This window comes from Simochromis diagramma, unplaced genomic scaffold (genome assembly GCF_900408965.1).
Source record: "Simochromis diagramma unplaced genomic scaffold, fSimDia1.1 OVJJ01000683.1, whole genome shotgun sequence".
In the NCBI taxonomy this organism is placed as follows: domain Eukaryota; kingdom Metazoa; phylum Chordata; class Actinopteri; order Cichliformes; family Cichlidae; genus Simochromis; species Simochromis diagramma.
Genome location: NW_024387158.1, coordinates 162,511 through 185,391, shown reverse-complemented (window position 1 = coordinate 185,391; position 22,881 = coordinate 162,511). Strand labels below are relative to the sequence as shown.

The 22,881-nt window shown below is 39.4% G+C and overlaps 1 protein-coding gene across 7 annotated transcripts in view; it reads left to right on the top strand.

Moving 5' to 3' along the window:
• Window positions 1-4,359: 4,359 nt before the first annotated feature.
• The window catches only part of nrg1 (neuregulin 1), a 60,489-nt gene continuing 41,967 nt past the window's right edge, over window positions 4,360-22,881 (top strand). For 2 of the 7 annotated variants that reach the window (XM_040048585.1, XM_040048584.1), the window contains exons 1-4: window positions 4,368-5,765; window positions 5,854-6,818; window positions 10,066-10,204; window positions 14,827-14,885. In XM_040048585.1, the coding sequence (XP_039904519.1) occupies window positions 6,119-6,818; window positions 10,066-10,204; window positions 14,827-14,885 (898 nt within the window). In that variant the 5' untranslated portion in view covers window positions 4,368-5,765; window positions 5,854-6,118. Of the gene's footprint in view, window positions 5,766-5,853; window positions 6,819-10,065; window positions 10,205-12,019; window positions 12,088-14,826; window positions 14,886-22,881 lie in introns of all 7 variants that reach the window. The other 5 variants (XM_040048582.1, XM_040048587.1, XM_040048586.1 and 2 more) reach the window with 5 other exon arrangements.

Below are 22,881 nucleotides of genomic sequence, written 5' to 3'. Positions count from 1 at the left end.
AAAGGTTTAACTACAGCCAGCTTGAAGGCCTGTGGTACATAGCCGATCATTAGAGATAGGTTGATCATATTTAAGATTGAAGAATTAATTAATGGCAGGACTTCTTTGAGCAGTTTTGTAGGAATGGAAAGACAGGTTGATGGTTTGGAGGAAGTAATTATTGAAGTTAACTCAGAAAGATCAATTGGAGAAAAAGAGTCTAACTTAACATCAATGGTACTAAGAGTAGCTGTAGATAATATTACATCTGTGGGATGATTATTGGTAATTTTTTCTCTAATGATAAAAATTTTATTTGTGAAGAAGTTCATGAAGTCATTACTAGTTAACGTTAAAGGGATGGTTGGCTCAAAAGAGCTCTGAGTTTTTGTCAGCCTGGCTACAGTGCTGAAGAGAAACCTGGGGTTGTTCTTATTTACTTCAATCAGTGATGAATAGTACGATGTTCTGGCTTTGCGGAGGGCTTTCTTATAAAGCAGCAAACTATTTCTCCAGGCTAAATGATGATCCTCTAGATTTGTGACACGCCATTTCCTCTCCAGATTACGAGTCATCTGCTTTAGGGTACGTGTTTGAGAATTATACCACGGAGTCAGGTACTTCTGATTTGAGGCCTTAGTTTTCACAGGAGCTACAGTATCCAGAGTCGTACGTAGTGAGGAGGTAAAATTATTAACAAGATAATCGACCTCTGTTGGAGTAGCGTTCAGATAGCTGCTCTGCTCTATGTTGGTACAGGTCATCGAAGATGATAACAGTGGGTGGATTATATTCTTAAACTTAGTTACAGCACTTTCAGAAAGACATCTACTTTGATAAAGTCTACTCTTCACCGCTGTGTAATCAATTATTGTAAAAGTAAATGTTATCAGGAAATGATCAGACAGGAGAGGGTTTTCAGGAAACACTATTAAATGTTCAGTTTCTATGCCATATGTTAAAACAAGATCTAGAGTGTGATTAAAGTGGTGGGTGGGTTCTTTTACATTTTGAGAGAAGCCAATTGAGTCTAATAACAGATTAAATGCCATGTTGAGGCTGTCATTTTTAGCATCTACATGGATGTTAAAATCACCCACAATAATTATTTTATCTGAGCTCAGAACTAAATCAGATAAAAAGTCTGAGAAATCAGACAGAAACACTGTGTAAGGCCCAGGTGGACGATAGATGATAACAAGTAAGACTGGTTTCTGAGTTTCACAGCTGGGGTGGACAATGTTAAGCATCAGGCTTTCAAATGAATTAAAAGTCTGTCTTGGTCTTTCATTAATTAATAGGCTGGTGTGGAAAAATTGCTGCCACACCGCCCCCTCGGCCTGTGCTTCGAGATTTCTGGTAGTTAGAATGACTCGGGGGTGTTGATTCATTTAAACTAACATAATCATCCTGCTGCAACCAGGTTTCTGTAAGGCAGAGTAAATCAATTTGTTGATCAATTATTAAGTGATGTACTAACAGAGACTTGGAGGAGAGAGACCTAATATTTAATAATCCACATTTCACTGTTTTACTCTTTGGTTCAGATGTGGATACTGTATTGTTCTTTCTTTGTAATTGTTTATGTTTAAGTTGTTTGTTGCTGGTTTTTAGTTTGTTTTTTGTCTTTTTGGAAGCTGACACAGTCTCTATGGAGATGGGTTTTTGGGGGGGTAGCAGGAGGAGAGAAGCTGCAGAGAGGCGTGTAAGACTGCAACTCTGCTTCCTGGTCCCAACTCTGAATAGTCATATTTTGGGGGGTTTAATAAATTTGTCCATATTTCTAGAAATGAGAGCTGCTCCATCCAAAGTGGGATGGATGCCGTCTCTCCTAACAAGACCAGGTTTCCTCCAGAAGGTTTGCCAATTATCTATGAAGCCCACATCGTTTCTGGGACACCACTCAGACAGCCAGCAATTTAAGGAGAACATGCCCACTTACCTCATGGAAATGTTTGCATCAAGCATGCCAAAATGAATTTTTGAAGTGATTTAACAATAACGGTGGAGCTAGTCATTACTGAGTTCATGTTTGGAACTTTGAATTCTGTTTTGGGGGGTTTATGGGTTGTTTTTGGAGTGTGGTCCTAAACTTTTGATCAGCTGTAATACAGCCTGTTTCAGTTTAAGCGTTGTTTTCAATAAATTGCATGCTCAAAAAATGTTTTGTCCGACTCCAATTTCTTGGTGCTGCATGTTGAAGCTTTACTTGGAACTTTGTTAGGATCCAGCCACGCAAAATATGACTTTTTTCCATTTTTCAAGTGGTTTTAAACTTTTGATTGGGATTGTATAATCTCTGCCACTGGTTAGAGAAGCTGGAAGTGGAAGACTCCCAGGTGGTGCTTCGACCTAGGGAAAAACCAGCAAAGTGTAAACGCACTCTCCCAGAGATCCTGTCATACTTCATGTCCCTGCCTGGTTCCAGATCCACTTCAGCAGCAGCTGGTCCCACCATAAAGGCATGCAGTACAACCTAGTGGACTGCTGTACCATTGTAAGGGGTATTGATGGTAGGACCCTCCACCCTCTAGTGTGTACGGTGGGGTCTGAGAAAACAGAACTCAGGGACCTGCAATCTGAAATCTACTGACATCCAGTGGTGACCATTTTAAACACTGTAACGTTATCTGTAATAGCTGCATTAGTTATCTCAGAATCAGAATCACTGATTTAGGTTCAGTGAGTCATCTTTCTAATAAGTCTGACTTTAATTACTAAATTGAATGCTGTAAAATTGGTTATTAATGACAGCTTTGATTGGCAGTTCCTGTCATGGAGAGTGATGGTCTAACAGAGCTCCTGAGCCATCGTAGGTGGATGCAGTGCCTAGCCTTGGTGGATCAATTCTGGATCCACTACATTTGAAATTAACTACCTTCACTCCACACATGGCACAAATGGCAACAGGAAAGGGATGAGTTGTTAGCGGTCTGCGTCCGTGAGACTAAACCACACGGCATACAGTATTTTACAGTAAATCCCTCACTCACATTATGGATGTGTAACTTGGATTCTTGTTCAATAAATGAGTGAACGACAGATACCTGAGTGGCAGTGGATTTTGTGGATAGGTCATCTGTTCTTATTAGACAACCCTGTTGAGATTGTGGCTGCATAAAGTCAGCACATTATCATCTTCATCATTCATAGTTCAGGAGGTCAAGTTCGTCTCTCTTAAAGTGACATCCTCCATTACAAAGAGACCTGTGTATATCTGTTTAACAACTGTGCAGAGTAGAATTCCTGGGATCAGTCAGCATTTAATTTTCATAGTCATGGCTGTTTAAAAGTAAATGTGTGTCTATTTTATATTTATATTATTGTTTTTGTTTTTAAATGTAATTATTTTATCCTTTGTTTAAAAGGGCCCTGAATACAAAGCAGTATGAATTACTTATGAGTTATGGTTAAGAAAATTCAGTGTGCAGTGCTTATGCAGCTGCCAAACATAAGTACCTCCATGCAGCACCAGAATTGAACCAGGACCGGAAAACTGCCCAATCATCTCATCTTTGGAGCTCTTCATTTTTAAAAAACACAACTAAATTCAAAGTTTATACTAGATAATAGCTTACTATATAAAGCTGTGTCTTTTTTTTTTAACAACAAGTTCACATGTTAGCTCTCAGCACAACTGTGGATAGAAAAAAAACATAGAAAACTCAGGACAGGAAGTCAGGACAGGGAAGGATCAGCTTTATTTAAGTTTTGAGGGACATTTGATAATTTTTGATGATGATCTTCTCTATGTGATTACATGAGCTTCCCCCAGATTCAGACCTCAGGACCAACCAGTGATAGACAAAAATCATTCTATATGTGAACTCTCGGATGAATACACTTAATTGTTGTAATGATAGAGTAAATTTGTGTTAACTCCTAAATTAACAGATGAAAAAGGCAAAACTATATTATATGCTGTCAGTGAAAGTTGTAGCTGTTTTACTGAAAATATTAAAGACAAAACATGAAAACTGAATATATTAATGTAACTGCTATCACTACATATATTCTTATCTTTACTCAGTATCATCCTACTCTTTTCATTCTGAAGCATCAACAATAAATGAGTTTGGTGTTTAGGAAAACTCCGACATGCTTAGACCTGTATGTATTTTGAATGCAAACACTGAATATAGTGTGGGGGACTTTTACAGAAAGGGAAGCAAACATACACAGACAAAAACATCTTCCACTATTTAGCAATTTGAGATTTACAGTATCGGATAAAAACAAAACAAAAACATTTGTGCTGCTTTGCATCTTTCTGCAAAATCTGTAAAATTATTTCCATAGTTAAATAAATACTACTAAATTTTTGGTAATTTAGTAGATATTTTCAAGATAAATGTCCATATGGACTGACACACATTCATGTTCCTCAGTCCATTGTTTTAAAATGGCGACTCTACTCTTGGATTTCCATCGAGGATGGCATTCTGTTTTTTGCAGCACTCATGCATGTGCCTAACTAATAGAGAACATAATCAGAGTTGATTGAACAAACTGTGATTAGCCTCTCTGAAAAAGGAGTTAATTGTTAAAGTCAAAGTCTGTTTAACATAATTTTAGTAATTTAGTACATATTTTTAATGTAGACTTTTTCCATTTATACATATATTTATACACACACACACAAAAGCGGAACATTAATCAATATTGGACACAATATCACAGGAAGTCATCTCCAAAAAATACCATTAATGGTATTAATTCTGTCTGAGTAAGTGGAAAGGGTCACAGTAGTGTCAATGTTCAGTGTTGCAGTGACCCGACCTTTCTAGATGTTTCCATCTTGTTTAAGCCCCGACACATCCAGAAGACTATAGACTGTGGATTGTCCTTCTAGCCCTGGTATGAGTGGGGGAGGGAAGTTAATAGTTTTATTGGTAGTCTTGGGGCTTTCTGTCACACTTGATCATTATACAAAAAGAAGTGCCAGTTTTGGAATCAATATCCCCATTTTATCCAGTGAAACATAATACTATATACCAAGATACATGTTGAAATCTAAGCCAAGAAATACATAACACCATATTTAAGGCTAGAAATGCCTAAGAACAGTATCTATCTATCTATCTATCTATCTATCTATCTCTCTCTCTCTCTCAAATTTATCATGTTATTATTTGTGCAGACCTGATGCTAGAGATGAGTAGGATACAACAGCTTTATCCCCTTAGGTGGATCATGTGGCTGCTTTCTCTGCATAAAAAAAGGAAAAAGCCAACACACCCTTTTGGACCAGCATAATGAATGGGGAGTGGTGCTAGAGGGTGTGGCTACAGCAGTTTGCCTGTCTCTGATTTGCTGACATATGCTCTAATTGGATCAAGTAGGAACTTGCTTAGGTTGATGCTTTGTACAGGGATTGGGAGCAGCCTGCATTGCACACTACCAGACAGGAAGAGAGGCAGTGAGGGAGGAGGCCAGAGTCTGCACAGCTCACCACTTGAAAATAAAGGATTGAGAGAGGAGGGGTGAGAGAAGAAAAGGGGAGTATCCAGTTCTGCCCTTCTGTGCTGCTGCAGCCCCCCTCCCACTCTGTGTAATTTCCTTTTTTCCTCTTTCCCCTTACTCATCTGTTTCAGTGGCTGCACTGAGAGGAAGGACACCTGCCGCTCCCTGATGATTCAGCTTTTCAGCTGTTTGGAGCTCCCAAGACTAGACAGCATGTCCCTCCTGCCACTGCAGTGCTTGGCTGGCCTGTCCTCTGCATTACATTTGCCTCAGCTAGAGCTGGCCCATCACGTCGATACTACCTTTTCTTCCCAAGTATTCAGGTGAGTGAGTACAACTGTTTCACTGCTGCTCACTAGTAGACCGCACATTTTAAAAAATCTTTTCCGTATTTTTTGTTTCTGCCTGCAGGAAATTTGACAGTTGTTTTCCTTGTGAAAAAAAAGCATGAATAAGGAATTCCTTTTTCTAATGCATAGACTGTCTACGTATCCCCTGGATTGTTAGCAAGGTTCCACTCTTTGAAGGGCATCACCTTTCTCTGAAACCCAGCTCTCCCTCTGTGTCTACACAATGGAAAAGATACTAAAAGACATTGGTGGAAAAATGTCATTGTGTGATGATCTGAGTTAATAGCTAAGGTGGTAAGAAACACTTCTTCAAGCAGTGTGAAAGGATGACCGAGGGAATGGAGGAAGTCTCTGCAGGGCCAGCTCCCCCTTTTGGATCAGTCTCCCCCACTGGCTCTACTGTTGATACTAGGCAAGTCCCAGAAGAGAAACCAGAGGAGACAGAGGCAGCTGGTGAGAGTGGGGAGGAGGCTATAGAGGGAACTGCAGAAGGAGGTGGTGCTGGTGACGATGGGGAGCATGTGGGGGCTTTTGGAATTGTGACCTTGCCAGAGGCCTGCTGCGTGTGCATAGAGATGGAACAGATTAACAATTGCCTGCACTCTGAGAAAATCTGCATCCTCCCCATACTGGCCTGTCTGCTTAGCTTAGCCCTCTGCACAGCTGGACTCAAATGGGTCTTTGTGGATAAGATATTTGAGTATGAACCACCATCACATTTAGATCCTAAGCCTATTGGACAAGACCCAATTATTATACCAGTTGAACCCACATTGGGAATAACAGTCTCGTTTCCTCATGCAACTCCTTCAAATAACTCCCTAACCACCACCTTCACCCTTACCCCAGAGCATCCTGAAGTTTCAGTAGAAGATAAATCTACACAACAGCCGCATGTGTCTCAGTCTTCACGAGTGATTGAGCCTGCTGTCACACTGAAATATAACGCTGAACACTATACCACCCCAAAGCAGACTCCCCAACGAAAGTCAACACAGAAATCACACAGCCATCATCAAACTATCTGTAAGTACCCAATACTTGTTTATATAAAAATCTGTAAGTGGGTTTTTCTTTAAGTTACTTACATATTTTTATGAGCCTAAATTAGATATAGGTTGCAATGACTAGACATTACATGCTAACACAAAATTATGATTTTCATCATTGCAAAAGATAAAACAGGTTGATATAATAAGATTCAAATAACTTTTTTTCTCTTGTGTCATTCATTTTGTAGTGTTCTTTTTTCTGTACAAGAATGTTCTGTACCTGAAAACAGATATGTTGTGACTTGCACACGGTGCCATGAGTAAGCCCCTGAACTATTTCTACACAAACTGTGTAAGTGTGTACCTTGAACCTTCAGTTTAAATCTACTTTACCCATACACTAATTGTGCGATTTCTGTGAGTCATCCTCTTTTACCCACTTTAGAGTATAAGTGGCCCTTTATATTATAATGAAATGACTTAAGTAATTAAAGTCAATCAGTGTTTTCTTTAAAATGTTTTTCCTGTTTGCAAAAAAACGTGAGAAATGTGAAAGATCTCTGAAGTGTGTGGATGCACATTTCGAGATATACTGAAAAGTGCACATCAATAAATGATGCATGACATAAACTGAAAACCCAGGCTGTGGCACAGCCAGACTTCCTGTTTTCTGCCTGTGCTACATTTCAAGGTCAGAGCCTTCTTGAAGCTAACTGATGTCCCCACCATCCCTGAGGCACAGGGGAAAATACACCAATCCATTTATGCTCTCTTTCTGCCTGGGCCTCTCAACTAGGCTGTTTTGTTTGTAGTCACATCACTCTGTGTTGTATTGTGGTGAGGTAGTGGTGGTAGGTCAGGGGTTGGTTTGTAGGCAGTGCTTTACTTAAGAATGCTTGAATACCAGCAGTGACAGAAGGTTAATGTTTAAAAATTACCTCTGCTAATTTTCTTTCTGAGTGTCCCAAGTGAGATTCTGATGCTGAAATGTATAAATGTCTTGTTTTGGCCTGTAGAATGTTATCTGATTTCTGGCAAAGCTGGTGTCTCTCGGTGATAGCACTGCTGCTCCTCCCCTATCACTCATCTCAAAGTTGCAGCCCTGTTATAAATTTAGGAAGCAAGTGCATCTTTATTCCAAAGACTGTCTGTACTTTCTAAATGTTTCACTTTGAAGTTTGACATTATGAGATGCATTGTAACTGTCTTACGCTGCCCTTTTCTATGTTTTTTTTTTTTTTTTTTTTTTTTAAACACCTCTTCTCCAGTATTTTAAAATTGATAACAGTTGATCCATCCAATTCTTAACCAGTTATCCAGGTAAGGATTATGAAGAGTCCAGACCCTTTCTTAGATGTCACAGAATGACCTGCACACCTAGGACATGTTCCCAGTCTATTGCAGAGTCAAAATGGAGACAAACAAACATTCATACAACTATGGTTAATTTAGAATCACTCACCCCCTTGCTCTAAGAGCTCTGTAACACCAACATTTCTCATCAGTGGGATAATAAAGGTTTATTCTATTCTATTCTATTCTATTCTATTCTAACCTAACCTGCATATCTTTGGATTGTGAGAGGAAGCCAGAGTACCTGGAGAGGCATAGGAAGAACTCCACACATGTAGGCCATTGAGTTTGAACCCAGTATTTAATTGCTGTGTGGCAACAGTGCAACACACTACAGCACTGTGTTGCAGTCCTAAAACTCTTGGATATATGTATTTAACCAGATGCTTAATCTGTATGGTTTTACCTTGGCCTCCTCTAAAACTGTGAAGAATCTTCTAGAGTCTGGAGTCAGTTTTGACCAGGATATGGCTTTCAATGACTGCTTTCTTACATTTGTGCAATACCTCTAAAGATAGAAACATCCTGTCTCAGATCAATGCTGAAAAAGTAGTTCATGCATTTTTCACTTCTAGGCTGGACTATTTTAATTCATTAACAGGTTGTCCTTAAAAATCCTTCTTTCCTTCTAGTTCTGGTGGGAACTAGAAGGAAAGATCATTTACCCACCCCCTCATGTCTTCTTATATGTTTTAGTTATACGGCACCAAAACATAACAACAGTTGTCTCAGAGTGCTTTATACTGTAAATTGAAAACCCATCAATAATCAAGAGAAAACCCCAATGAGAAAGTGCTTGGAAAAATGGAGGAAAAATGGAGGGAGAGGCAGCCATCAGCTGTGATAGAAAAGGAAGAGCACAGAGGAAGACAGGCAAAAGAAAGATATTGGAAGAGAGCCAGATTTTAAAGTTAACTAATGATTAAATGCAACGTATTGTAGAAATACATAAAAAGTCAAAAGAGGTGAGTGAAGAAGAAACACACAGTACATCATGCTCCCAGCAGCTGAGGCCTAGTAGAATCAAGATAATATCAAAGAGGATAAAAACCTATAGCAGGGGAGTTTATAACCTTTAAAAAGCTGATGAGTTACATTTCTAAGATACTGATGTTGTGGAATCATGACCACGACCTTTTAGGATGACTTATATTGTCAAACAACATTTTTGACAATTATCTTCACGCATGATAGGTGGAATGGCTCTCGGCAAATGATTGCTGATTTTAATCCACTAATAGCTTTTACACACTATTGCTACAATTCATTTCATTAGCACAACTTAAAGCATATTGCAATGAAATGTAATCCATCCCTTCACAATGGCTGTGGATAAAAGTCTAAAAATATTTTGGGAGCTTTTGATATTTTAATGGCAAGCTACCGCTAATAATTATGTGAATAACTGCATGTAAAATGTGTTCAACATTTTTTTCAACTCTTCTTCTCACAAACTTAGAAGATTTTGAAATCTTCTAAGTTTGCAAAATGCCATTTCCTCTCCATGATTTGGGTTACCTGCTTTGACAAAAAGTTATTGCCACTTCTATCTTGTGATAGGAATGCTCTTTATGCCTGAAAATTATTTGAAATATTGGTCAAACATTTCATGAGAGAAATGTTTGACCAATATTTGACAGATTATTGGCCAAGAAGTAATTTATTGCATGTATTATATATGCATCATGCATATGTTTAACAAAATATAATTATGACAGTTTACACGTGTTAATCATTAGCCCACTTGCATGGATACTCTTAGCTGTTCATTGGGTAATAGCAAAGTGGGGAGAAGGTTATCTGTAGGGTAGGGTTAAAATGGTGTTCTAGTTATGGCATAGGTCTGGCGCAGAAGTATAATTCATATTTAAGGCCGAGGATGCATGTGTTGTTTTCATGAAATGCTAATTATAGGTGTCTCTCCCCAGCTACCATCAGCACTTCCACTACAGCAAAGACCTCAAGTCACGTAACCCGCTGCAGTGACAGTCAGAGGAACTACTGTGTTAATGGAGGCGAGTGCTTTACCCTTGAAATCATCCCGGGCAGTACAAAGTTTCTCTGCAGGTATGCCATGAACTGTAGGTTAAGCTCACTGAATACTGCTACTGCTGGCATTTGTAATGCCAGAACAAAATAGTTTTTGTACTTTATCCTGCTTAGCTAACTAAATCCAACCTATATTGTCTGAAAAGTAGACATGATGATTTCTGATGAAAACATTAGAAATATAATGGAACTTTATCATACAACCCCAGGTCTGAAAAAGCTGGGATGTCAGTAAAAACAGAATGCAATGATATGCAAATCCCATATACTCATATTTTATTCTCAGTAGAACACAGAAAAAATCAATTCAATTTAATGACAATGGTGTGCTTGGTTCTTTCTTCTTTATGAAAGAATAAATTTACGTTGAAACCAAGCACACCATTGTTTTTCTTGTGACATTACCAATAAGTTTGATGTGTCACATGACTCTCTTGTTGTATCCAAGATGGCCGACTTCTAAATGGCCACCATGGCCACCACCCATCTTGAGGAGTTTGCCCCCTCACATATACTAATGTGCCACAAACAGGACTTCAATATCACCAACCATTCCCATGTTATTACGGTTTATCCATATAAATGGCCCACCCTGTAGATTGACCAACCTGTGTACCACTGGTTGACTACAAGAAAGCTGATGACTCAATGCCTATGCATGGATCCTGGAATGCCTAGAACTATACAGGATCATCAGGACCCTAAGAGCATTCATCAGGAATTCAATGGGGATGTGGTGAACAGCATTAGAGGACAATTTCAAGCCAAACACACAAGTCACCATCAAGTGCAGGATCTACCAAGGAGATGCCCTGTCCTCACTGCTGTTCTGCATAGGCCCGGACCCCCATAGTGCTATCATTGACAAGACTGGCTATGGGTACCGAATACGTAATAGAACAATTGTCAGCCACCTCCTCTACATGGATGATATCATGCTGTATTCCAGGAGTGAATGAGGCATTGATTCCTCGATCCATACCACCAGGATCTATAGCAACAACATCAGAATGTCATTTGGACTGGAGAAGTTTAGCCAGATGGTAACAAAGAGAGGAAACGTACTACCAGAAGGGAAATTTGCTGACAATGTAGACTAGGAGAAGAACCATCATGGATAGACAGGGCCCTCCAGGGTATGTACCACCAGCAGATGGTAGAATTGACTAACAGCCAGAAATCCTACCACTGGCTGGGTAAAGCTGAAAAAACAGCACAGATGCAGTAATCATGGCAGAACAGAAACAAGTTCTGAAACAACCATGCACATAACAACAGGGTTCAAGATGCTAGCCAGCGAGACATACATAGAACGCCATAACCAAGTGGCTGGCATGCGATGTATCTGTGCTAAGTTATGGCCTGGAAGTCTTGAGGTCAAAATGTGATACGCCATTTGACAATGATTGAGCTAAGATAAGATACTGTGGGGCTTTCAGATAGCCCGTCCAGGGGCCTATCCTTCCATGACAGTCTGGGATGAGGGGAATGATTTGCCCATTACTTAAAAAAAGTCACTGAGGTAGCTGAACAACTCCTTAGTGGCTGGGTCACTGAGGTGGATGAGGATCACCCTAAGTTCCTAAAGACCATGTGTGTTATAGGGCTTTCTTGGTATGCCTCCCATCCAGGTTGGGAACTCCCACTATGTTTATTATGTTGTAATTGTAACATTATATCTAGATTTTTTTTTTTTTAAACAAAAAAAGCATTATATGATAAAGTTCTATCTTGGAAAATAGTATGTTTTGTGACTGTGTGTCATTGAGTGTTTGCGTCCTGTGGATAACAGTAGGTGCTGTTTTTGTCTTGTCCTTTCTATCCATTAACTAGGTGCTTGGCTGGATTCACTGGGCACCGATGTGAACAAGCAGTTCTTAAGAATGTCTCAGACCCAAAACGTATGTGAATACAACTGTATTTAGTCCCACATGTCATTGCTGGTGTTTCACTCTTAGCATATTTTCTCCAGGAAATAGTGGAGAAATTCATGTTGCCTTCTATGCACAGATATAAACTTGGTGAGCATGCTGAACTTATTTCTCCAAGTTCAAGTAGACTCTATGTAGAACATGGTCTAAAGGCTTAAGCATACTCTCTTCTGCAGTGAATTTGCATGTAATTCACATCTCACCACACCTCATCCATCCTGTTTAGACCAGTGATCTCCACTTCAGTATGAAGTGGTGTTTCTTTGCATTCAGCCACATTGCCAGATCATCAGAAAACAAAACATTGATTATGTTCTTGTACAATTTGGGTTCTGTAGTGCAAAGCAATTTCAGATTCTCCAAATCTTTATCTTATGCTAATATCATCTATCATACTATCAGTCACAAAAGTGGTTATCAGCCTGATAACTCAACCGAGAGTTTCACCAGTTTAGCTACAAGCTTTTACAAGGTTTAATATTAAAATAAAGTAATTAAACACACAATACATCTAAATATACCTGTGTAACTATGGAAATCAAAGCATCGGTGTATGAGTGTGTATGATAAGAAAATCAATAGACAGTATATAGGCCTATATTATTAAAACAGCTAAATTATGTGCGTGTATTTTAATTGCTTTTAGTAGTCAGCATTATATAAAACGTTGTATAAATAAACTATTTATTCAAAGCTAGAAAGGAAAGCTGAAAAGAAGTGGCCAGTTATTAAACTCAATAATCTCTATTATTACAATACAGGGAGATCTGGCTATAGTCAAAATTGTGGATTTAGTTAAACGAATGCGTAAATCAAGATATACCCATGATGTACAAGTCTAACTCAAGCCCTATTCTTTTATTTGCAACTCAGAAAGTGTTAAATTGTGTCAGCACATTAAAGAAATATAAAAAGGAAAATATAAATATATTTATGAAATATAAAAGGAAAATCCAAACTGCTAATTGGGTTTAGATGTAGAAATGATATGAACAATAATAACAATATTAGATGCAATAGTTTAGGATTATACCACTATATTACAGCTTATTGAAAAGCTTTAAAATTATCTGAAAATGCATAAGAGCAGATGAAAGTTACCCCTAACCTACAGTGCTACAGTCCTATTGATTTCTTTTCTTTCTTTTTTTGATATTTTCTTTTTTTTTGATATTTGTTGATATGTGTCAGATCATCAAAATAAATTTAATATCAGCCAAAGATTACCTGAGTAAATGCAAAGTGCAGTTATTAAATGATTTAATTTAAGAGAAAAAGCTATTTAAACCTAAATGGGCTTATGTAAAAAAGATAGCTATTCTTTAAACCTATAAACTGTTTGTGCCATACTTGGAAGCAAGAATTACAATCAAGCATTTGCAATAACTGACAATGTCTTTCAGATCACTGGAATTTTGGCCCACTTTTCTTTGCAAAATTCAGCTACACTGGAAGGTTTTGAAGCATGTATGGCCTGTTTAAAGTCATACCAAACCATCTCAGATGGATTTAACCTTTGACTAGGCCACTACAAAGCCTTGACTTTGTTTTTTATTTTTTGTTTGTGTTGTATTTTGATCCATGATTCCATAAATTGGGGTACTTAATCCAGACCTTGAAGCAGGCCTTGCCCATCATACTACCACCACCATGTTTGACTGTTGGTATGATGTTCTTTTTATGAAACATTGTGTTTAATTTATTCCAATTGTAATAATAATAATAATAATAATGATAATGGATTGCATTTATATAGCGTGTAATGGAATGCAAACCTTCCCAAGAGTTAAACTTTTGTCCCATTTATCCACAGAATATTTTCCCCAAAGTCTTGGGGTTCATTGAGGTATTTTTTGGGGAAATGTGAGACAATTCTTTTTGATCAACTGTGGTTTTCTCAGGATGCCAATTTTTATCTAGTCTCTTTCATATTGTTGAATCATATCAGTCTTGCAAGTGAGGCTTGCGGTTCTTAATCCAGTTAATCATAGTTAATTCAAGATTTAACATTAAGTAACTGTGTTACATAAAGCCAGGTAGGTGGATAACTATTATGTATAAAAAAATAAAATGATTGTTTCTAATCTGCATTTTGTAACTTGTACTCGGGACATCTTTGTGTATTAAACATATTAAAAACGTTTTTGAAATGTGTAAGCGTGAAAAAATTTCAAAATAGTAGTAGTAGTAATAATAATAATAATAATAATAATAATAATAATCAACAGCACTGCATATTTCACTGCATATTTATCTTGAGCAGGTTAGCAGGTCGCTGTAAATTTTCAAGTCTAAACGTAGTGTTGGAAAATAAATGTCACATACAAGAGAGCAGAGGGATTACCTGTCGCAGTACTGAATGACCAAGAGTAATGGAGCCATTACTGGGGTCTTTAATTCTATTTTGTCTGAAATTTATGCAACTGGGGTTATCCTAATTGTCTTATTACATACATGCAAATTTCAGTCTGTTGCAAAGAGAGTAGTTAAATTAGGTTAACTGTAATCACTAAATTAGAATTGATCATCTGTCATTTATGACTTATGCAATATACAACGTAGTCTGAAAGGATAATTTTAAATAAAGACTCAATAGGTAGACATGCTGGTTTAGATATCCATAACACCAGTGATGACTGTGGGTTTTGCATATGACATAAACTAACACCCTCTTTCTCTTCTTCTTTATTTCTCATGTTTCCTACTCAGGTGTCCAGTTGAATTTACTGGTGATCGCTGCCAAAACTATGTAATGGCCAGCTTTTACAGTATGTCTATTTCCTCTCATCTTCTTGGCTTGCAACTTGACTAACAGTTAACCTCTTTATTTCTTCTTATATTTTTCATTAATGCAGTGTTTCTCCATTTAAGTGTTTTCTTTAAAGCTGTATTTATATTTATTTAGTATGTATATTTATATACATTCGGAAATTGAGTGTTTCAATCCATACAACCACTTTTCTTAAATACAGCCTTTTACATGCTCACAAAAATGAAATGGTGGATTATCATACTTGAATATTAGAACATATTTAACTGAGTCTAAAAGGCGATGCAACAATACAATACTCAACAATACTCAAATGGCTCAAAGCATACTAAGGAAAAAAAACCCTGCTCTGTTACAGTACGAATACCAGCCTGGACTGTCAACACATGGAGGGTTGGATCCATGACACTGACACCAAAATGTCAAAAGGTTCAGCAGAAATTTACATTCTGATGAACAAATCTCTGCTCTGTGGACACATTTGGTGTACTCAAACATATTCTCCATAGTCAATCCACTTTATGGTTGGTAAATGGCCTGTATTTATATAGCGCCTTACTAGTCCCTAAGGACCCCAAAGCGCTTTACATATCCAGTCATCCACCCATTCACACACACATTCACACACTGGTGATGGCAAGCTACATTGTAGCCACAGCCACCCTGGGGCGCACTGACGAGGCGAGGCTGCCGGACACTGGCGCCACCGGGCCCTCTGACCACCACCAGTAGGCAACGGGTGAAGTGTCTTGCCCAAGGACACAACGACCGAGACTGTCCAAGCCGGGGCTCAAACCGGCAACCTTCCGATTACAAGGCGCATTATGGGTAGTGCAATCTGTGATAGTTTTCCAATTCAGGTCTACTGTACAGAGTGATTGCCTTATATAGCGTTTTGAGTGCTCTGGGAGAATAGAAAAAGTTATATACTGTAAGAGTCATTCCATTTACTATTTAACATTTAACTGTCTTGGTCACTGTAACTGTTAGTTACTGAAGCTTTTTGTTTGGTGTTTTCGTCCACAGAACTGCTGCAAACTTGTTTCTTACTTTTATATTACATTGTCTTTTATGCCACAATGATCAAAAGGCACAACTTTTATATTAAGGTAAATTTTCAGTTTCTGGTTTCACTTTTCATCATGTAATTCTGATAATGGAACAAGCAGATGCTTTAGTGTGCTAACTTCTATTGCAAATCTTTATCCAAATTGAAAATAAGACAGTCAACATTTATACAGTATCAGCATTTGAAAGATGAATTCACACATCATTTATCATACATTTGCATTAGAAATATTAGTACAGTGAAAATAGGATATACCCACAAAACAGGAATTTTACATTTTAAAGGGTATAACCTTTAAACAACTGCAATGAATTAAACAATATTTTACCAAAATAGCATAGAAGAAAAGCCAGAAAAACCACAAGGAGTGTGTTCATGGGGATTTTTGACAATTTTCCCAGAAGTGCATTTGTGAAGTCAGACACTGATGTCTCAGCTCTGATTAATCCAAAAGGTGTTCTGTGTGCGCTGGTGCACAGTCATGTTCGAACAGAAATATTGATATACAGGGTGGGCCATTTATATGGATGCACCGTAATAACATGGGAATGGTTGGTGATATTAAAGTCCTGTTTGTGGCACATTAGTATGTGTGAGGGGGCAAAATCCTCAAGATGGGTGATGACCATGGTTGCCATTTAGAAGTCAGCCATCTTGGATACAACTTTTGTTTTTTTAATAGGAAGAGGGCCATGTGACACATCAAACTTATTGGTAATGTTACAAGAAAAACAATGGTGTGTGCTTGGTTTCAAAGTAACACATTCCATATAAATGGCCCACCCTGTACACTCTGGGTTCCTTCCACTGGAACTAAGGGGCTCTTACATTCAGTTCTTTTTAATTCTTTTGGCGGCAAAGAAAGACTGGACCCAGGGTGGTCAAAACTCAATAAATGATCTTTAATTTACATTTACATTTCATACATTTCCTGTTTTTCAGTCTGGCTGAGCACTTAGTTTGTGAGTCAAAAGTGGCTTTGCTTTACAAGCCTTTATTACTAAAATACATAAAACAATATAATCAGAAAATAAGCACTAAGAATATATGTTTATTCCTTAACAGGGCCAAGCCCAACTCCTGAAAAACAACCCCACACCATACTCCTCCTTCCACCAAACTTCACACTTAGCAGAGTGCAGTTAGACAAGTACCTTTCTAAGCTCCTTAGACTACCATGATCTGGATGACTGAGAACCTACACAGACACTTAAATGAGTACCAACTGCCGCAACTGCCAAAACCAGACACCTAAGCCTTCATCACTGCATCTAATGGTTTGCATTGCACTTGGTGATGTAAGGCTTGCATATAACTTCCCAGCCATGGAAACCTATTCCATGAAGCTCTATATGTCACTGTTCTCAAGCTATTCTGAAGGCCACATGAATTATGGAGGTCTATAGTGATTAACCCTGCAGAAAGTTTACAACCTCTATCATTTTGCGCCTCCTCTGACTGTGGAATATTTAGTAGGGAGTAAATTTCACGCCTGGACTTGCTTTTGCACAGGTTGTATAATATCACTGTGTCATGCTGGAATTCACTGAGCTCCTGAAAACAACCCATTATTTAACAAATGTTTGTAGAAGCAGCCTGCATGTCTAGGTGCTTGATTTTATATATCTGAAGTTTTTTATCACAGAAGTTATTGGAACATCTGAATTCAATTATTTGAATTGGTGCGTTAAAACTTCTGGTAACATAGTGAACTTCATATATGGGCCATAAATACACGTGGTTATTATTAGGGGTTCCCCAGTTGAGTGAGTAACACACGCCAGTGTTATTTTGTCCAGCAGAACATACACTGTGTGGTTAACAGTAATTTTATTTAGAAGTGCAGTTTTGGCCACACACTGCCAGCTGTCTCATACCCAGAGATAACCTTTTCTACTCTGCTCTGCACTCAGTGGCTGTCCAGTCCCAGCTTCAGCTCTTCCTTCCAGGTCCTGGCGCTCTACTGGAATAGGGGAGGCATGACTAGATGATAGTTGCCAGTGTCCCCCGGCACTGTCCTCTGAACCCACTTCACCACCCCACTCCTGCAGCCAAGCCTCAGACCACACCCCACTACATGCTGATTGAGGCCACTATAATAACATTGTAATAACCATTGATACTAAAATCTATTAGATAAATGATGTACATTTTTATTATGCCTTTTAAATTCTGAACTAATATAGTTGGCTGAAGTTTTTCTAAGTAACAGACCAGTGCATTTATTCTTAGCTTGCTCTGAATTTAAAGTGCAGAGATGTCTACAAACCAAAGTGCTTTGAGTGCTCAGATAGAGAAGAAAAGCACTACATAAGCATGATGCCATCTGATTTTGTTCCTGCTGGAAGAACAGGAAGAGTATTATGTGAAATATATAAAAAATTCTAACTTACTAATTTTGGTTTATCAGTACATCAAAAAAGGCTTGTGTCTTAAACGCAAGGTAAAGTTTGAACTTAGTGCTTATCTTTTGGTGTAACTGCCTTGGAAATGATAGGGCCCATGTCTCAGTAAGCAATCATCTCAAATTCAAATCTGGGTATGTGTGGAACTTCAGTCAAATGGAAAAAGGTGATAGGCTGTTCTGAATTTCATCCTTTTTTGGTAATCTTTGGGCTGATGATCTTTAACCACTTCTCATTTGATTAACTTTGAGTATTCTGATATTGTCTGTTTTTGACATTCATTGGTGTAGGCTCATTTCTCTTTAGCTGATATAGATATTCTTATATGTGATCAAGGCTTTAACCAGGTATGAGGTCCCCATTAGTTAAGTTAAAACATTAAAGTATTAAAACATGTGGTTAAATATACAGGATTTAATACACTGTCAACTGATCACCACTTGGTGGTGAGTTGGATCAGGTTGCCGGGGAGGACACTGGACAGAGCTGGCGCGCCTAAACGTATAGTGAGGGTGTACTGGAAATGCCTAGGAGAGGCCCTGGTCCACGAGTTCTTCAACACACACCTCCGGCAGAGCTTCAACAGCATTCCAAGGGAGACTGGGGACACTGAGTCCGAATGGATAATGTTCAGCATCTCCACTGCCAAAGCCGCTGCACTGAGCTGCGGCTGCAAGGTGGCCGGTGCCTGTCGTGGTGGTAACCCCTGAACCAAATGGTGGACACCAGAGATGAGGGGAGCCATCAAGCTGAAGAAGATGTCCTATCGGGCTTGGTTAGCCTGTGGGACTTCAGAGGCAACTGATAGGTACCAACAGGCCAAGCGGAACGCAGCACAGGGAGTGGCTGGAGCAAAAACTCAAAAAGACTTTTGGACTGCCTCAAAGAGATTCTGGCAAACCGTTACGTTACTCAGGAGGGGAAAGTGGTGTGCTACCGGCACTGTGTATAGTGCGAGTGGAGCACTGCTGACTTGTTGGGTGGCAGAAGGAATACTTAGAGGACCTCCTTAATCCCACTGGCATGTCTTCCGTGGAGGAAGCAGAGACTGGGGACAAACTGGATAACCCGCCAATCTCTGGGGGCGAGGTCACTGAGGCAGTTAAACAACTCCTTGGTGTCATAGCCACTGGGGTGGATGAGGTCCGCCCTGAGATCCTGAAGGCTCTGGATGTTGTAGGACTATCTGGGTTGACACGCCTCTACACTGTTGAGTGGAGATCAGGGGCAGTACCCCTGGATTGGCAGACCGGGATGGTGATTCCCATCTTTAAGAAAGGGGACCGGAGGGTGTGTTCCAACTGTAGGGAAATCCCACTTCTCAGCCTCCCTGCCAAGGTCTATGCCAGGGTGCTGGAAAGGAGAGTCCATCCGTTAGTCAAACCTTGGACACAGGAGGAACAATGCGGTTTTCGTCCTGGTCATGCAACACTGGATCAGCACTTTATCCTCTCAAGGATACTTGAGGGTGCATGGGAGTTTGCCCAACCAGCTTAGTGTGGCCTCGGGGTGTCCTGTAGGAGGCGCTCCAGGAGTATGGGGTGTCTGGCCTACTGTTACGGGCCATTCGATCCTTGTACAACCATTGCAAGAGCTTGGTCCGCATAGCCGGCAATAAGTCGGACTTGTTCCTTGTGGGTGATGGGCTCTGCCAAGACTGCCCTTTGTTGCCGATTCTGTTTGTAATTTTTATGGACCGAATTTCTGGGTGTAGCCAAGTGGCGGAAGGCTTTCACCTGGGTGGTCTCAGATTCTCATCTTTGCTTTTTGTGGATGATGTGGTTCTTTTGGCTTCATCAGGTGATGGCCTTGAGCGTGCTTTGGAATGGTTTGCAGCCAAGTGTGAAGCGGTGGGAATGAGAATCAGCAGAGGTCTGGGCTTCTCTTCTTGGGTTGCTGGACAGTGTTCTGGCACCTTTAGTTTCTGAGTATTTAAATCTGATTGGCAAGTTGAATGCTGAATTTGTTCATTTTTTATGTTCTACATCCTGGTGACTCCAGTGACAGCATGGAAATACTTGCTCAGTAATAAGAACATAATGCCTGCTTAGACTATGATGTGATGCATTTATGGTGAAGATTTAAAGTTGTAGTTGCAGGTCTTAAGTATCTAGGTAGCTCATTCCAAGTCTTTTCAAATGCATTTTTTTAAACAGGTCAAAGGTTCAACATAAATGTTATCATTAGATGGTGAGCGAAGGGGTCTGTGCAGATGTCCGCATGCCTGTTTCTTGTAATAACATGGACTACTCAGTCCATATATATACAAGTATACAGACAAATCAATACTTCCTTCATGGTTCTTCATGTTGCAAGGTAAAAAAAAAAAAAAAGATTATAAATAAAAACCAAGCAATTCCAAAATCTCCTGTGAGGAAGGACACTTCTTGGTGGCACAAGGGGGGGGGGGAACTCCCTTTGAACAGACAAAAATCTTTGTCAAAACAAATAGAGAGTGCAGCCATCCACAGTGAGCAGTGTGGCTGAGCTGAAAGTGAAGCAAGAAACACAGAAAGATGGCAAAAATGATGGGGGGAAAAGCACTGTTAAATACATCTATTATTGTAGAAATAAGGTTATTTGTAGAATAAGTTATTAGTAGAAAGATTGAATACAATAACTTTTAGGTCTTCAAATCTGTGTTGGAGTGTATTATGTATTGGTGTTATGTGTTATTCCTCAAGGAGATTAAAATGCAAAAGGTGTTTTGGGTGAAATTCACAAGTATTTAACTGTTCTGTCCTCACTAGATGTGGGCGTGATTTAGCTTATCTCTCCTTTCTCTTTTCTTTTTGTAAAACTAAATAAACACAAAACAGATAATTACCTTCTCATTCACTGAGCATACATAATGTACTAATTGAAACTTGGTTTTCATGACAACCAGCAAAAACATAAATCTTAAGGTTGCCTAAATTAAACATAAACACCTTCAGTTAACTAGCATTATTGATCATAGCAAGTTAGCAAACACATGCTAATATACAGTCGCTAGCGCACAAGTAGCTTTACAAATGAGTAATGACCACACAGCTGAAATAGTAACTCAGTATACTCACATTACACATGCATCACAAATCAGATAGTTGAGGTTATAGTATGTAATGGAAACTTAAAGGCATGCGTGGGCAAAGGTTTCACCTCCACTGAGCACTTGTAGCAAACAAGCTGGGCATAACAACTTCCCAAATCATACAAACAAATCATACAAACAAAAGCATATTACCACATTAAAGTTATACCAACACACTGCCCGCCTGGTATAAATTATTTTATACCACTACTTCTTTTACTTTACTGTTTAGTTTCCTGTATACCTCAGTCTTTCTTTATAGTTTCCTTGGGGAACAGAAGGATGAGCTGAGAAACTGGACATAGGTAAATCCGTGGAGCACCTTGTTTCACAACCCTAACCTCCACCTTTCTGATTTTATTATCTTGACTAGGGATGTTCTTAACAATGAGACCAATAGGCCATTCATTTCGCTTGGTTGGTCATCCTTCAGTAAGACAATGTCTCCGACTTGCATGTCCCTTTTGTCATTGATCCACTTCTTTCTGGACTGCAGTGTTGTCAAATATTCTTGTCGCCATCGTTTCCAAAAGATGTCGGCTAGACATTGGACATGTCGCCACTGTTTCCTGTATAGGTCTTTCAAGTCAAACACCCCTTCGGGAGCAGACACAACGTTTGCCTTCTGAGTAAGAAGCATTGCTGGTGTCAACACTGTCGGTGACTCTGGATCTGTACTCACCGGAACCAATGGATGAGCATTCATAATTGCCATCACTTCTGCCATCAAGGTGAAGGACTTCATGAGAAAGACGGGTAGGCCCCGACTGCAGCAGCATGGCATCTAAGATCCGACGAGCGACACCAATCATTCTTTCCCATGAGCCTCCCATATGGGATGAGTGTGGTGCATTAAAGGTCCATGAGCACCCTTCATTACTAAGGTAATTTCGGACCTCTGAGTCATCTGTAAAGATCCTTAACTCTCTACAGGCACAGACGAAGTTGGTTCCACGGTCAGACCTGAGAACCTTGGAAGGTCCTCGTATGGCAATAAACCTTCTTAAGGCGTTAATAAAGCTTGAGGTGGTCATGGATTCAATCACCTCTATGTGCACTGCTTGTGTTCCTAGGCACGTAAACAACACTGCCCATCGCTTGTTTTCTGCTGTGCCTCCTCTCGTTCGTCGTGACACTACACTCCATGGTCCAAAGACATCTAGACCAACTCTGGTGAACAGGGGTTCTATGGAAAGCCTATCCTCAGGCAAGTCAGACATCTTTTGCTCTTGAGGCTTTCTTCTGAGTTTGCGGCATATGACACATCCATAGATCAAGCTAGAAACCAGCTTTCTTGCTCCAATTATCCACAAACCGGCTGAGCGAAGTGCCCCCTCAGTTAAGTGGCGACCTTGGTGGGCAACTTCCTGGTGATGATGTCTCACTAACAAAGTTGTCACATCGTGTCTCTTGGGAAGTATGACTGGGTGTTTTTCATCATATGGAA